This window comes from Meriones unguiculatus, chromosome 19 (assembly GCF_030254825.1).
Source record: "Meriones unguiculatus strain TT.TT164.6M chromosome 19, Bangor_MerUng_6.1, whole genome shotgun sequence".
Taxonomy (NCBI): domain Eukaryota; kingdom Metazoa; phylum Chordata; class Mammalia; order Rodentia; family Muridae; genus Meriones; species Meriones unguiculatus.
The window spans coordinates 23370711-23388727 of record NC_083366.1 but is presented as its reverse complement, the minus strand read 5'-3'; the positions used below and the strand labels follow the sequence as shown (position 1 = coordinate 23388727).

The 18017-nt window shown below is 38.1% G+C and overlaps 1 protein-coding gene across 1 annotated transcript in view; it reads right to left on the bottom strand.

The window, feature by feature from the left end:
* Positions 1-15527, bottom strand: part of LOC132649333 (aldo-keto reductase family 1 member C13-like) — a 29750-nt gene extending 14223 nt beyond the window's left edge. Inside the window, exons 1-2 of the mRNA XM_060373003.1 lie at positions 15496-15527; positions 9152-9231 (exon numbers count right to left, since the gene is read on the bottom strand). Coding sequence (XP_060228986.1) covers positions 9152-9231; positions 15496-15527 — 112 coding nt within the window. The remainder of the gene's footprint in view (positions 1-9151; positions 9232-15495) is intronic.
* Positions 15528-18017: the final 2490 nt, after the last annotated feature.

Genomic DNA, 18017 nt, shown 5'->3' with positions numbered 1-18017 from the left:
TTAAAAATTAGGCCTTTCATTTGTTCCCCATTAAGCACACCTCCCTGATGGCTCACAGTGAACAGGGATCTTTTCCCACAGACATGCAGCATGAATATAGACCCTGTTCGGTCTGAATCCTGACTTGACCTATCCAGGGAACCAGCTCAGTCTTCTACCACAGCCACTAATTGCAGCTGCTGCTGTAAAATCTATTTAACAGGAATAATCAACAAGTACAGAAACAATCAGACCCGGATGCAGGGCAAGCAATCTGCCGTTTCGTACAGGGAACAGCTTTAGCCTGGAGATACTGAGAATCATGAATTCCTACCTCTCTGGGTTTATAGGTGCCAAAGCCCAAGGCAGGAATGACGTGGCCATCATTTAGTTTGACACACTGCAGTTTGGAACTCAGTGTTTCAAAAGAAATGGAACTTTTCGCTCCTCTGGCTAAGTAGATACTTCCGTGGCCCTGAATCAGAAATCATATTTCCACTTGCTGACTCACTATTAACAAGTGGCACTCCCTTTTAGGTTAATCATTCCTAGTCTTTGGCTATTTAAATATTTCAAATACCTGGCTAATGATTAATCAGTGCTACTGTCTGGTTAACAGTTAAACAATACTGATGTGTGCCTATTATTTAAATACTACTACTGACTGTCTAATGGACAACCAACAGAAGGGAGGAGACAAAAAAGTTAAATCCACATGTAATAAAGGAAACCACTCATTTTTCATATGAAAATGATTATATTTGTTTTTTAACTTTTCTTTTGCAATTTATTCTCTTTTCATTGATTTATTTAATTACTTTGAGGCTGATCACAGGCCCCTCTCTCCTCTCTCCCAATCCCACACTCACACTCCCTACCTCCTTCACTTCTCTGAGAAGAGAACCTCCCCACCATGAGTACCAATCCTCCTTGCTATCTCAAGTCACAGCAAGACTAAGTATATCTTCTCCCACTGAGGCCAGGCAAGACATCCCAGCAATGGGAAAGAAATCCAGAGACAGGCAACAGAGTTAGAGATAGCCCTTACTTCAATTGTTAGAGGACACACATGACAACCAAGCTGCACATCTGCTACATATATGTAGAGGATCTAGGTCCAGCCCATGCATGCTCTTTAGTTGGTGGTTCAGTCTCTGTGAGCCCCCAAGGATCCTGGGTTAGCTGCTTCTGTAGGTCTTCTTGTGGTATCCTTGAACCCTCCAGCTCCCTCAATCCTTCCTCCCATTCTTCCAAAAGACGCCCTGTGCTCTGCCTATTGTTTGGCTGTGGGTATCTGCATTTGTTTCCATCAGCTGTTGTAAAAGCATCTCAGAAGATGGTTATGCTTGGCTCCTGTCTGCAGGCACAGCAGATATCATTAATAGTGTCAGGAGTTGGTTCTTTCTTATTGAGTGGGTCTCAAGTTGTGCCAGTCATTGGTTGTCCTTTCCCTCAGTCTCTACTCCATGTTCATCATTTCCCATAGGCAGGACAAACTTTGTGTTGAGATTTGTGTTGGTGTGTTGGTATCTCCCTCCCTTCACAGGAAGTCCCACCTGGCTACAGGAAATGGCAACTTAAGGCTCCATGTACCCTGCTTCTAGGAGTCTCAAGTAGGGTCACCACCATAGACCCCCAGAAGCCTCCGCTATTCCCAGAGAAGCCCCCTCTCCACCAAATTTCCTTCTTTCTACTAGTCCTCCCCCTCTTTCTGCATCTGATCTTCACCCCTGTTCTCATCTCCACCCCCTCTCCCATCCGGTTATTTCTTTTCATCTACTTCAGATTTTTATTTTATTTCCTTTATGAGTAAGATTCAAGCATCTTTCTTGGAGTCCTCCATGAAGAATAAATTTTAAATAAAGTGTTATTGTGGTTCCCGAATCACAAGACCCTCAAAGACCACCACCAGGAGTCTTGCAAAACACATGAGGATATTTCTTTTACAAGCTGCAGCTTGGGCTCATCCACACTCACCCTCACCTCTGAAGCGGTGAGAGCTGAGAACCCATGCTCAAGTTAGTTGGGAGATTTAAAGAGTCCGGTCCCACACAGTATGTCCAAAGCAGGGAGATACTGGCCTGGCAAACACCTATTGATCGAAACACAAAATGGATGTTCCATTTTTGATTGATTGGCTATGGAAAGGCCACCAAACCATTAATGAGCTACCACACACCATGTGAGCATACTCAAAGAACGAAGAAACAACTATAGACACTTAAAATATTTTGAGGTTCAAAATGACCAACAATTAAAATTGAAAAGGTTAATCTTTTTTTTTTAAATTTCTCACTACAATTTTTTTCTCTGTATTTTTTTATTGTCATTGTCACAAGTACAATCCTAAAATCCATACAGTAAAAGGGACAGCACAGGATAGTGCTTAGTGGTTGATAAACTCTTGGCAGCTACTGGATGTTATTTTGCCACATGTAAGAAGACTTAAACGTTTCATATGTAAGTTTAAAAATATTCATTTAATTTGTTAAATGTTTGTGTATACATGCTGGTTGTGCCAGAAGAATGTGTTTAATCACATGGGATGTATTAAGCAGTATTCCTATGAAACCTAGCTTTGTATACGGGTGCTAGGACACAAACTCTGGTCCCTTGACCTCACAGCAATCATCCAACCAGTGCACCACCTCTCCCGTCCCTGATTTTTAGATAAATGTAAATAATGTGTTAAAATGTAAATCAGTGTTTTATAATTATGGCTTCAATCTACATTTGTAGAAGAACTAAACTGAAAATTATCAAATTACTCTGACTTTTAGAGTGGAAGAATAAATTTTAAGTATTGATGAGATAGATTTTTTAATTTGATTTACCTTGAATATCGGGGTTTTCACTAAAGCAGAGCACATGAGACTAGAATATATGATAACCGTTAATGTAATGTGGCCATACCATGTGCATTATATATAAGGTAAGGCTGAATTTCATAAAACTTGGTTCTTTTCAAAGAAACAGTTATTGTGATTAATATTTTTTCTGTATGCTTTTCAATATTCAAGAATTGATATCTATCAATTCGGGGTCTCGAAAAAAGTGTTTACTGAGGAAATCATGAAATTTGCAGTAAATGGTGGGATCTGGAAAAGATCATCCTGAGTGAGCTATCCCAGAAGCAGAAAGATGCACATTGTATATACTCACTCATATAGACATATAATATAGGATAAACCTACTAAAATCTGTACACTTAAAGAAACTAATCAAGAGGGAGGACCCTTGCTAAAATGCTCAATTCTTATCCAGAAAGGCAAAGAGGCTGGACATCAGAAGAAGGAGAAATGAGGGAACAAGTCAGGAGCCTGACACAGAGGACCTCTGCAAGTCTCTGCCCTGCAGACTATCAATGCAGATGCTGAGACTTATGGGCAACCTTTGGGCAGAGTGCAGGGAATCTTAGGAAAGAAGTGGGAAACAGTAAGATCTCGAGAGAACAGGAACTCCACAAGGAGAGCAACAGATCCAAAAAATCTGAGCACAGGGGTCTTTCCCGAGACTGATACTCCAACCAAGGACTATGCATGGAGATAACCTAAGACCCCTGCACAGATGTAGCCCATGGCAGTTCACTATCCAAGTGGGTTCCATTGTAATAGGAACAGGGACTGTATCTGACATGAACTGATTGGTCTGCTCTTTAATTACCTCCCCCCTGAGGGGGAAGCATCATTACCAGGCCACAGAAGAAGACAATGTAGCTACTCCTGATGAGACCTAATTGACTAGGATCAGAAGGAATGAAAAGAAGACCTCCCCTATCAGTGGACTTGGGGAGAGGCATGCATGCAGAGGGTCGAGGAAGGGAGGGATTGGGATGGGAGGAGGGCGGAAACCACAGAGGGGATACAACGTGAATAAAGTGTAATTAATAAGGGAAAAAAAGAGAAATATAAAAGAAGGCTGAAGAGAGGGCTTGGCTCTTAAGAGCATCAGCTCCAATAACCACTTGAGAGTTCACAAAGTCTTGTACTTCCAGGGGATCTGACGATCTCTTCTGACCTCTATGAGCATGGAATGTATGTGGTTGATGGACTCACAGGCACATAAAAATAAATAGTATTTTAAAAGAAATAGAAAAGTGTATCAGTTATATTACATTTGTGCCTAGTTCCTTTGTGCAGCATATCTATCAATGAGATCCATCAATGTGACTGAAAGAGCCTGCAGTTCATTCTATTGATTGCTTAGTAATGTTGTATTAGTTTATATTTAGGTCACATATTGTCTATACCTTCACCTGCTGATGGAAATTTTAGCTCCTTTTACTTACTGCATTCATGAAAATCCTTTTTAATGGTAAGGTGATAAACCTTTTTATTGTCTGAAGATAGATAGACAGACAGAGTAGTTTATTGTGGAAGTTGATGGGGCTATCCCCTATCTCCTAGAGAAGCCAATTTTTAAAATATCATTACCAAAAGCCACAAAATCCAGACCACATAATTCTGTGCTGTCAATTACAATGTGGTATGAAAGTGAAGAGCATCAATGAGAAAAGACTCAAAAAATGAAAACTGAAGAGCATCTGTCAGAGAGAGACAATTAGGCTTCAGTGGTACTTTCTTTCCTATGGAAATATTCATTATGTCTCATTTATAGCCATGCTAGCAGGGTGAAAAAAGGAGAGAACCATAATTAGAATCTCAGTTGAAGCTCCTACAGGGTCTGGATCTTCCACTTACACTGCTTGGTAATGCCTCGCTAATCTCAACCCCATCCTTTCAGTTTGGAGGATTCCTTTACTTAGTTAAGAACCTTAATAATTTTGATTCTTCCCTATACTTTCTCAATGATTACTTGTGTGATTTCATATTTACACAGGAATAAAAGGAGAATCACTATGATTTCTCAGCACAGTCCGTACATAAGAGGTGTGTTTTCACAAGGTCATTTGCCTGTTGTTTAGAAGAAGCTTCAGGTGTGGGGGAAAACAAGTTCTCCTAAACTTCTCACATGTGAATTAGTACAGACTTGAATCAGAACACCATCAGGGAAGGGGGTTTTACTAAAATGGCTATTTTTCAAGATGGAGAAAAGAAAGCTTTCTAATATTACATTCATAATGAGGGGAAAAAGAAAAAAAAGAAATGGACTTCAGATTGAGTCCCAAAATTTAGTGAGGCCAAAAAATGAAGATTTGTTGAGAAGATGAAACTAAATCAGGTTTTCTAAGGAAGATGAGAATTGAATTTTACACACATTATATTTGAGTTTCCAGGTAGCCAGCTGAGGGCAAAAAACAGTTTTACAGGTAAACCTAGAGCTTTGCCAGTGACACGCATTTAGATTCTATTGGAAAGTAAGCCCTGAAATTAAAGAGTGAGAAATGTGAGCAGGTTAGAATGGACATTAATAAAGTGATACATGAGACATTCTATGACTGAGTTGGTCAAAGAAAATTGAAAGGGAACAGAGGCTAGAAAAGAAACTGAGAAATATGGGTACTATGACACAACCAAACGAATCAGGATGTTTGTTTTTATTCCCCCCCCCGCATTTGCAATAAGCAATGAGTCTTTTCTTAACACAACCTACACGACCTCACAAAGTCCTAGTTGTTCATAATTCTTCTTACTGTATTTACTCAGCCGACACCAGAATGCAAGGAGAGGGCAGCAACACAGCTGTTTAGTTATAGTCATGAATTCTAAATGGCATTTTATAAATTTTGGGCAAAGGAGAGGTTATAGATTCTGTCTCAGATCACAGATTATGTGACATAGCCTCAGACTGATGGTGACAAAGCTCCTCACCATGTGACAATAAGTCCTACTTTCACCCCCATAAGCCCATACAAGAAATTAAGCCACATGACTTAAAAATGCCACAGGAGCCAAGGTCACCTCCTCCATTGTTTCTCTTTGAATCCCACCAACCAGTCTAGAAATCTAAACAATTTTTCCTCATAGAGGGGAAATGTACATTCCATTAAAATAAACAATTAGAACTTTTAAATTTATTGAGCAAAATGATAGCATAAAGGCATTCCTTCCTGAATTAAAACCAACACAATAGATTTTCAACTATATACAGAAGTGGGCAGTTGTGGATGAGAAATGAAATTCAATAGCAGAAAAGTGAAACCTCCAGATTCACAAAATTCAAGTCCAAGAGGATCAAAGATCTCAGTATAAAACCAGACACACTAAATGTACTAGAAGAAAAACTGGGGAAGAGCCTTGAACTCACTGGCACAGGAGACAACTTCCTGAAAAGAACAACAACAGCTCAGGCTCTAAGATCAACAACTAATAAGTTAAGCTGAAAAACTTCTGTAAAGCAAAGAATGTCAATAGAACAAAACGACAGCATACAGAATGGGAAAATATCTTCACTAACTCTATATCTGACAGAGGGCTAATATCGAAAATATATAAAGAACTAAAAAAATTAAACACCAATAAATCAATTAATCCAATTAAAAATTGGGATACAGAGCTCAACAGAGAATTCTCAACAGAAGAATATCGAATGCTAGAGAAACACTTAAAGAAATGTTCAAAGTCCTTAGTCGTAAGGGAAATGCAAATCAAAATAACCCTGAAATTTCACCTTACATCCACCAAAATGGCCAACATCAAAAACTCAAGTGAAAATACATTCTGGTGGGATGTGGAGAAAGGGGAACACTCTTCTATTGCTGGTGGGTGTGTAAACTTGTACAACCACTTTGGAAATCAATCTGTTGCTTTTTCAGAAAATTGGAACAGCTCTACCTCAAGAATGAGCTATACCACTCCTGGGCATATATCCAAAAGATGCTCTACCATACAAGAACTGTTACTCAACTATGCTCATAGCATATTTATAATATCCAGAATCTAAAAACAACTGAGATGTCCCTCAACCAAATAATGGATACAGAAATTCTGGTACATTTACACAATAGAATACTACTCAGCTATTAAAAACAAGGAAACCATGAAATTTGCAGGGAAGTGGATGGAATTTAAAAAAATCATCCTGAGTGAGGTAACTTAGAACCAGAAAGACACATATGAAAAAAATAAAAAAATAAAAAAGACACACAGTATTACTCAATTATAAGCAGATATTAGCCATTAAAAAAGGGACTTCCCCATGAGGTGGGAGCAGCCCTACCAGACTGTTGTAAGCGGTTAATATTTACTATTTGTTTATCTTCTGGTAATGCTGCTGTTAATCCTCAGCAGCTGTATAACCAAATCGCCACACAGAGACTGGGTTTTTAGTTAACCGAGAACACAATGCTGGGCAATATTTACTCCCTCCTAAACCTCCAAGACCTCAGTTTCCTAACATTTACATTTCCCACATTATACTTGCTTTTTGTGAAATCTTAGGTCTGGTTCATGCTCCACATCCTCCAAGATCTCTCCTCCTGCTCTGCTCTCCCAGCTCTCCTCTCGCCCCTTCTCCTCCCACTCATCTCCTGCCTTCTGGCTCATCCTCTCTTTCCTGTCCTCTGGCTCCTCCCATTGCACAACATTGTGTCTAGTTGCTTTATTTTTGTCCTGTTTACACAAGAGTTGAGACAGGATGCTTAGAATGAGTATCACAATGCACTATCCTGATTGAAACCAGAGAGTTGGGGTGGGGTTGGGGAGAAATCAGTATTTGAATTAACAAGGGTAAGGCGTATACAATTTAAAAGAACATTATACCAACACCAGACCACAGAGGAAGATAATGTAGCCAGTCCTGATGAGACCGTATATACTAGGGTTCAATGGAAAGGGAGGAGGACCTCTCATATTACTAGACTGGGAGAGGGGCATAGGAAAAGAAGAGGGAAGAAGGATGGGATTGGGAGGGGATGATGAAGAGGGCTACAGCTGGGATACAAAGTGAGTAAACTGTAATTCATTCATTCATTCATTCATTCATTCATTTAAAAATTATAACTATACTAAAATCCCCAAATCTAAAGAAGCTAAATAACAAGGAGGACCCTAGGGAGGATGCTTAATTCTCATTCAGAAGAGAAAATAGAATAGAAACTGGATGTGGATGAAGTGAGAGAACTGGACTGGAACCTACCATAGATGTTCTCTGAAAGACTCCACCCAGCAGAGGATCAAAGCAGATACTAAGACTCACAGCCAAAATTTGAGCAGAGCATTGAGAGTCTTATGGAAGAGTTGGTAGGTAGAAGAACTTGGAGAGGACAGGAGCTCCACAAGGAGAGCAAAAAAGCCAACAAATCTGGGCACAGGGGGGCTTGCAGAGACTGATATACCAACCAAGGACCATGCATGGAGAGGACCTAGACCCATTGCTCATATGTAGCCGGTAGGCAGCTCTATTTCCATGTGGGTTCTCTAGTAAGGGGAGCAGAGGTTGTTTCTGACATAGACTCTTATGCCCACTCTTTGATCACTTCCCTCTTGGCCCTCTTGGCAGGGTGGCTTCTCAGACCACAGAGCAAGAGGATGCAGGCAGTTCTAAGAAGACTTGATGGGCTAGGATCATTGGGTAGGGGAGAAGGACATCCTTCTGAGGGCTAGGAGAGGGGGATAGGGTGTCACCAACCAGCAGTGACACCTGAATACCACCTGAGAGAGGGTTGAGGAGAGAGAGAGAGAGAGAGAGAGAGAGAGAGAGACAGGGTAACACAGAGAAGAACAACAAGTCTACATGCTGATCAAAGTGTCAGTTTAATGGACGTCAGGTTAACACTTAAGTAGGCAAAAAAGTACAAGCAGTTTCTTACGCAGGCAATTTTACTTAGGCAAAACATGAGGGCTTACTCAAGGTTACACAGAACTTGCTGCCTGGTTACCACGGTTACATGGAATTTATGGTCCATTTCTCAGGGTCAGAGCCTTCTGCTGTCAAGATAAATCTCTTAGCCACCAAGCTTTAGGTAGGAACCAGGACCAAAAGGCTGAATTCCCTTGTTGATATGGGTGCGCCAATTTGCCAGTAACTCCAAAAAGGCTGCCACAATTCCTCCCTTTTGAGTTAAAACACAGAGACCGTTCCTATCTTAGTTGGGGGTGATTCCCAATGAATACCTTAACCTATCATGGAAAAATCATGCTTATAGGGGGATTTCCCTGTCTTTGGTTGGTAAATACCTGATCATCCAGAACCTGTCATTGACGAACCGGCCCATCACACAGGAAAGGGAAGGTTAAAGCTGACATTTGAGCTGGGCAAGCCAAGCCCCTACCTGGAGCAAGGGAGCCACACCATACTGCTGTTTCAATGGCATTAATTCTAGCTTGGCGCTGTTGAGCTAAGTGGACACATCTGGCAATAACAAAGATGAATATACCAGACCAGCCAAACAAAGGTGTGCTAACATGTACAGGGAGAACAAGAGGGGTATTGGGCACTAAGGCCCAACCTTCACTGGGATGAATCAGCTGCAGCAGGATCAACAATATAGTCACTTGGGGAATAATCTTGTTCCTTGATGTAATCCACTTGTTGCACCAGTCTCTCTGGCAGCCATTGAGAAGCACTTTTACCCTGCAAAAAAAACACAAACATATCCTCGTCCCCAAATTAAAATGGGGTCAGGTCCATGCCATGTATCATTCAAGGGGTCCCTCGATTTAACCATGGAGGTTTCAGGGTGCCAAAAATTTTCAGCTGCAGATTTGCCATGTTTGTCCAAAGTTAAAAAATTTAAATTGAACTCTGAATGTATGAGTTGGACATAATTCCTCCTTTTTTGTCTTTTGTCAATGCATCTTAATGGTATCATGGGCACGTTTAACCATGCCTTGGACCATAGGATTATAAGGAATACCTGTTACATGCTTAATATTTAATTTTTTTACAAAAAATTTGAAAGGGTTTCTTAGTATAAGTTGTTCCATTATTAATTTTAATTTGGTATGCCATGTCAAGAACAATGAAGGCAGGCAAATAATGATCTATAATGTGCCGTGCAGCTTCTCCAGAATGTAAGCAAAACTAAATCCTGTACAGGTACTAATAGTTACATGAATAAATTTTAATTATTTCCATTTTATAAAATGAGTCACATTCATTTACCATAGCTGACCTGGGGTCAGCCCTCAGGGGTTAACCCCAAGATGAGGTAATGGATTGAAAACATCATAATTTTTAAATTTTTTAACAATTTTTTTTGGCTTGGTTTTTGGTCAGACCATAAGCTAAATGTAAGGAATGACTATTAATATGATGCAATCCATGAGCCAATTGAGCTTTTTGTATAGCTTTTTTTGAGCCAAGGTTATTAAGGCTTTATCAATAGTGTGGTTACCTACAGCAAGAGGTCCGGCAAGGCCAGAATGGGCTCTAACATGAATAAGAGCAAAAGGATTATGATGAGCCTGAATAAGTCTTTGAATCTGAGCAAACATTTGACTAGCCCAAGTGGTAGAAAGAATCTGCCCTGTTGTTTCAAGCTTAGGAATAGCTTGAGCAATATAAGCACTATCAGTAAACAAATTAAAAGGCTCAAAAAAATGTTGTAAAACTGCATGAATAGCCACCAGTTTTGCAAGTTGAGCAGATAACTCTGGAACTTGAAAAATAACTTTTTTGTATAGCCAGCTTTTTCTTTAGCATTACCATAAAAAAATTGAACAAGAATTTTTTTAAAGGTTTATTTTTAACTATGGTAGGAAAAACAACAGTATGTAAAGTAAAAAATTGAATAATCTTATTGGAAGGGTAATGATTATCTAGTTGTAGCCAAAGAAAGGAACCACTTATCTGAATTGGAATAAAGCCAATTAATTTAAACTTTACTATAGGATATAATAATCTTGGAAAGATCAATTCCAAAGTAAGCCCTTGCCTGGGTATGTCCCGACACAATGACTTGGGCAACAGCCTTATAATAAGGCAAAATTACTTTATTGGGACTAGCCCATAAGTGGATCCACAATAGAGGATTAGATTGCCATAACAATCCAGGAGGAGTTGACTGTTTGAAATACAAGTAATAGAAGAGGAGTCTCCGGATCCCAATATGTTACAAATTGATTTTTTAAGCCTTTTCTTATTAAGAATAATGTATCTCGAGCCTCTGGGGTCAATTTTTTTTTGGGGGGGGAGGTAAGAACTGTATCCCCTTTAAGAATATTAAACAATGACATAAGTTGCCTAGTGGTTAATTTTAGATATGGTGTAAGCCAGTTTATATTTTTTAATAATTTTTGGAAGTCATTAAGGGTCATTAAATTATTTTTTTTAGTTTTCACTTATTGATGTTTAATAGGCAGAGGAAATAATTTAAAACCTAAATAACTATATGGATCTCTAGTTTGTACTTTTTTTGGAGCAAATTTAATCCTGCTTGAGACAAAGCCTTAGATAGATTTGTATAGCAAGTCATAACTTCTTGAGCTATAGGAGAGGCTAATGAAATATCATCCATATAATGAATCATATAAATAGAAGACCATTTTTTTGTGCTGGACTAATGGCATTAACTATAAATTGTTGACATAAAGTAGGACTATTTGCCATGTCCTGTGGCAGCATCTTCCAATGATAATGTTTTATAGTTTCCTTAAAATTAATAAAAGGGAGACTAAAAGCAAATCTACGGCAATCCTCAGGATACAAAGGAATGGAAAAAAAACAATTTTTTAAATTTAAAACAATCTTGTAAATATTGTGAGGAATCCCACCAGGTGATGGGAGTCCTGGTTGTAATGATTTTATAATTATCATAGTCTCATTTAGCTTTTTTAAATCTTGTAATAATCTAAATTTGTTAGATATTTTTCTAATTATAAAAACGGGCATGTTCCATGGTGTGTTAGAGGGAACTATATGCCCTATAATGGTTAACAATGATCTGAATATAACCCCGTAAATGGTTATATTCAGGTTATATATAACCCTGGGCTAATATGGAAGTGCAGTTTATTTTTTCCTTTAAAAGAGCATAACCAAAGATTTTGCTTTGAAGAATCTCCAGTCTGTTAAAATGAAGAACAACATATTTTATAGTTTTTTTCCTGATATGATATATTGTAATAACTACAGTTTTCTTAATTGGCTCAAACAGCATGGCTTGGTTTCACTTTGCAAAATTAATAAGATAAATGCCAAGGTCCTTTGACCTCTCCCAAAGGGTTGAGAAACTGTTTTAAGTTCTTTGTTAGATTGCCCAAGGGTTATCATTTTAAAATACCTGATAAATTTTAAAATGTTTTATAGAATTTAACTCCAATGGTCCTGGATCAGAGGTGTTGATTCAAACTGTTTCATGTCCAAAAATATCAATATAGTTCGTCCAAGTCTACAGATAAACATACACACAGAGAGACATACATAAGGAACATAGAAGTTCAACATTGCCACCTTGGAGTAACCAGAATATCCAAATACCAGGACTTGACCTCCCCTACGGGATGGACACAAGTCCCACAGATTCCAGAAGGAGTGGACCCCCGACAAGGCCCCCCCCACATAGATATCACAAGGTGCACAGCCCCTATGGCCCTCTGCACAGCTTCCAGATGGAGAGTGGGCTCCAGTAGCTTTCTCTCCATCCAGAGTAGGGTCCCAGTGAACCTCTCTACTTGTACCAAAAGGAGTAGAGACATTACAGGCCCCTGGAGCCCTTTCTTGTCCCCCTCCCCGGGAATTAGAGTGTCCTCCAGATTCCCTCAACCAGATTGGAAACTCTCAGCTTCCCCAGACTTTGTGAGCTAACTGAAACCAGAAACCAAAACAGATAGCTGGCAGACAAAAACAGAAAACAAAGACAAAGACAAGAAACAACTGCAGTACCTGCTTTTTCAACATTTAAATATTTTTTAAAACCTCTTTTTGCAATATTAAAAACAGCATTTTTAGGAGTGAAATTATAAAGCATATTTATAATTTTAAAACTTCAAAATTTACCAGTGCAAACAGTCCAGTTTTTAAAATCAACACCAATTTAAAATGAGACTTGTCTTTTCAGTCTAAAAGGAAACAAAATTTATGTTAACTAAGAGGTCTTATAATAATTTTAACCCATATCATATAGCAAAGATGACAGAGTTATATCATATGGTTGCCTTTTAAACATGTGTTTATAAACTTTGTTTATAAACTTTATAAACATATATGCATATATATACATATATATTCTAAACAAGTTTGAATATAACTTTAAAATATATTTAATTACTTTTGATCTATACCCTAGATATATATTAGCCATTTAAGATCAGTCAAAAAACAAACATATCATGACCATATATTTAAACACAGAGATAAAGCTCTTTTTACTGGATTCAGCTGTAATTTTAGCATGATAGTCAAGAGTGGCCCAATATCAACACAAAGTTTCAATATAAACAGTTAAGTTTGCTTTAGTTCCATAGGGCCTGATAGCTGTTTTACAGGATGAATTAGCATTCTCAAAAGCCAATTGCTTCACAAAAGGAAATCTACTCTAAGTGAATACTCCTTTTGTGTTACATTAAAATTATTATTATTAATAATATTTAACTTTTTCAATTTTTTAAAAATTAAACCTGTTCTCTTTCTAATTGGATTTTTCTCAGAGAACAGTAACATCTTCCTGCAGTGATCTCGAGCCACTGCACCCATGGGGGGAGGGCGCAGGAGGCCAGTCTGAATTATGAGACTTGGCAGCTTTTATCTCTGACTCCGTTTCATCTTCACTATCTAGCTCCTAAAATTATTTTCTGCTCTCAAATTACACAAATCTGTTCGAGCTCCTTCATGAACATTTGAAATAACCTTAGAAATATATATATATTTTGCCTGTTTGGCTGCTCTTTTTTCAAGTAATTCTTTAGTTTTACAAAGTAAAGGGATTAGGGAGTTTTATTCTAATTCCCTGTGTCTTAAAAACCTATTTAGGGGATCTGATAGATAGATCCCATCTTACTAGTTCCCTGCCCCTGACAGCCACCTGATGACATTACTTTGGTCAATTGCTTTGCATGTGCTGCTCCTGTGGTCTGTATAACTTTCCTCAGCTGGTCCTCCATCTCTGGTTCCCAGGGTTTCAGCTCCATCTGTCACAGGCCAGCAGTGACACCTGAATACCACCTGAGAGAGGGCTGGGGAGAGAGAGACAGAACGACACAGAGAAGGACACCAAGTCTACATGCCGATCAAAGTGTCAGTTTAATGGACGTCAGGTTAACACTTAAGTAGGCAAAAAAGTACAAGCAGTTTCTCACGCAGGCAATTTTACTTAGCCAAAACATAAGAGGGCTTAATCAAGGTTACACAGAACTTGCTGTCTGGTTACCAAGGTTACCTGGAATTTATGGTCTAGTTCTCAGGGCCAGAGACCTCTGCTTCCAAGGTCAATCTCTTAGCCCCCAAGATTTAGATAGGAACAGGGACCAAGAGGCCGAATTCCCTTGTTGAGACGTGCACTCTTAAATAGCCATTGACTCCAAAAAGGCTGCCACACAGTTTCTTTATCCACTGTTCAGGTGAGGAATATCTCGGATGTTTCCAGTTTCTGGCTATTAAGAATAAAGCTGCTATGAACATAGTTGAACAAACATTCTTGTGATAAAGGATGTTTTGAGTATATGCCCAGGAATAGTATAGCTGGATCTAGAGGTAGAACTATTCCCAATTATCTGAGAAAAACACCAGATAGATTTCCAAAGTGGAGGTACAAATTTGCACATTCACCAGCAATGGAGCAGTGTTCCCCTTGTTCCACAACCTTGCCAGCATATGCTGTTACTTGTGTTTTTGTTCTTAGCCATTCTGGTGGGTTTAAGAAGGAATCTCAGAGTAATTTTCATTTTCTTGATGACTAATGATGTTAAATGTTTCTTTTTGTAATTAATCACAATTTATTCATTTTGTATCCAAGCTGTAGCCACTTCCCTTGTCCCTTCCCAACCCCACCCTTCCACCCTCTTCTCCTTCCATTCCCCTTCCCTAGTCTACTGATAGGGGCAGTTCTCCTCCCCTTCTATCTGACCCTAGCCTATCAGGTCTCATCAGGAGTGGCTGCATTGTCTTCCTCTGTGACCTGGTGACACTGCTCCCCCTCAGGGGGAGATGATCAAAGAGCAAACTACTGAATGTTCATATCAGAGACAGATCCTGTTACCCTTACTAGAATACCCACTTGGACACTGAGCTACCACGGGCTACCTCTGTGCAGGGGTTCTAGGTTAGCAACATGCATGGTCTTTGGTTGGAGTATCAGTCTCAGCAAACATCCGTGGGTCCAGATTTTTTGGTTCTGTTGCTCTCTTTGTGGAGCTTCTCTCCTCTCCAGGTCTTTCATCTCCCTCTTCTTTCATAAGATTTTCTGCACTCATCCAAAGTTTGGCTATGATTCTCAGCATCTGCTTCAATACCCTGCTGGATAGTCTTTCAGAGGCCCTCTGTGGTAAGCTACTATCCCGTTCCCACTTTTCTCAACATCTCTTTAAGTGCTTCTCAGCCATTCAAGATTCCTCTGTTGAGAATTCTTTGTTTACATCTGTACCTTATTGTTTAATTGGGTTATTTGGTTTCTTGGTGTTTAATTTTTGAATTCTTTATATATTTTGGATATTAGCTTTTTATTCAATGTAGGATTACCGAAGTTCTTGTCCCATTCTGTAGGCTGCCATGTTGTCCTACTAACAGTGGCCTTTCCTTTACAGAAGCTTTTCAATTTCAGGAAGTCTCATTTATTAATTGCTGCTCTTAATACCTCAGTTGTCGTGTTCTGTTCTGGAAGTTGTCTCCTACACCAATGCTTTCAAGGCTATTTAACACTTTATCTTCTAGTTGATTTAAAGTATCTGGTTTTATGTTGAAGTCTTTGATCCAACTGGACTTGAGTTTTGTGCAGAGTGAAAAATATGGATCTATTTGCATTCTTCTAAATGCTGACATTGAGTTAGACCAGAACTACTTGTTGAAGCTGCTTTCTTTATTCCATTGTATAGATTTGGCTTCTTTTTCAAAACTCAAGTGTCCTAAGGTGTGTAGGTTTATTTCTTCATCTTCAACTCCATCTATCAATCTGTCTGTTTTTGTGAAATACCATGCATTTTTCCTTACTATTGCTCTGTAGTACATTTATTGTAGAGGGTTGTTTTCCATATTTTGGGTTTTTTTTGTTTTTTTCATACGAAATTGAGAATTGTTCTTTTAAGATATGTAAAGAATTGTGTTGGAAGTTTGAAAAATTGTGTTGGAATATATTGAATCTTTAGATTGCTTTTGATAAGATGGCCATTTTTACTGTTTATCTTACCAATTCATGAGTATGAAAAATCTTTCCATCTTTTGATAAGTTCTTCGATTTCTTTCTTCATACACTTGTAGTTATTGTCATACAGGTCTTTTATTTGTTTGGTTAGAGTTACACCAATATATTTTACATTATTAGTGGTTATTGTAAAGGGTGTCATTTCCATAATTTCTTTCTCCACCCAGATATTATTTGTATAAAGAAGGGTTACTGAATTACTTTGAGTTAAATTTTTTAATCCAACAACTTTCGTGAAAGTGTTTAACTGCTGTAGGAGTCTCCAGGTAGAAAATTGGTGTCACTTATGTATGCTATCATACCATTTGCAAATTGAGAAGCTTTGACTTATTCTTTGACAATTTGTACCCCTTGATTGACTTTTGTTGTCTTATTGCTCTAGCTAAAACTTCAAGTACTGTGTTTACAGATATAACAAGAATGGAACGTCTTGTCCCTGAATTTAGTGGAATTGCTTTAAATTTCTCTCCATTTAATTTGATGTTGGTTATTGGCTTGTTTTATATTGTCTTTATTATGTATAAGTAGGATCCTTGTGTCCTTGACTTCTCAAAGACTTTTATCATGAAGTTGGATTAGATTTTCTCAAAAGCTTTTGCAACATCTAATGAGAAGATCATACACTGTTTTCTTTTTTATTTTTTTTCTTTCACTTTGTTTGTATGGTGGATTACATCGATGGGATTTTGATGTTTTTTCTGCATTCCTGGGATGAAGCCTACTTGATCATGGTGGATAATGTATTTGATGCTTTCTTGGATTCGGTTTGCAAGTATTTTATTAAGTATTTTTGCATCAATGTTCATGAAGGAAGTTAGTCTGAAATTCTCTTTCTTTGTTGAGTCTGTGTGGTTTAGCTATCAGGGTGACTGTGGCTTCATAGAATGAGTTTGGGCATGTTCCTTCAGTTTCTATTTCGTGGAATAGTTTAAGAACTAATGGTATTAGCTGTTCTTTGCAAGTCTGTTAGAATTCTGCATTAAAATCATCTGACCCCTTTTTTGGTGTTTTTGGTTGGATGATTTTTGATGAGTGCTTCTATCTGATTATATTACCGTGTATATTGTTTATCTGATTGTGATTGAACTTTGGAAAGTGAAATCTGTCAAGAAAATTGTACATTTAATTTAGATTTTTCAATTTTGTGGAATGCAAGCTTTTGAAGTAAGACCTAATAATTCTTTAAATTTCATTATTGTATTTTGTTATATCCCCCTTTTCATTTCTGATTTTGTTAGTTTGAATACTGTCCCTCTAGCATTTACATAGTTTTGCTAGGGGTTTGACTGTCTTACTGACTTTTTCCATTTTATTGATTCTTTGTATTGTTCTCTTAGTTTCTAAGTTATTGATTTCATTCCTGAGTTTGATTATATCCTGCCTATCCTGCCATCTATTCCTCTTGGGTTTGGTTTTTTTTTTTTTATGTACTCTACAGCTTTTAGGTGTGCTCTTAAATTACTAGTGTGAGAACTCTCTACTTTCTTTATGAAGGTGCTTAGTACTATGGACTTTTCCTTAGCACTGTTTTCATTGTGTCCCATAAGTTTGGGTATGCTTTATCTTCATTTTCATTGAATTCTAGAACTGTCTTCAATTTCTTTTTTTATTTCCTTCCCGACCCAGTGTTCATTGAGTAAAGAGTTGTTCAGTTTCCATGAGCTTGTAGGCATTCTATTGTTTCTGTTGTTTTTGAAATCCAGCTTTAATGCATGGTGCTCTAGTAAGATACAGGATTTATTTCGAATTTCTAGTATCTTTTGAGGCTTTCTTTGTGACTGAATGTATGTTCAGTTTTAGAGAAGGTTCCCTGAGGTACTAAGAAGAAGGTACATTCTTTTGT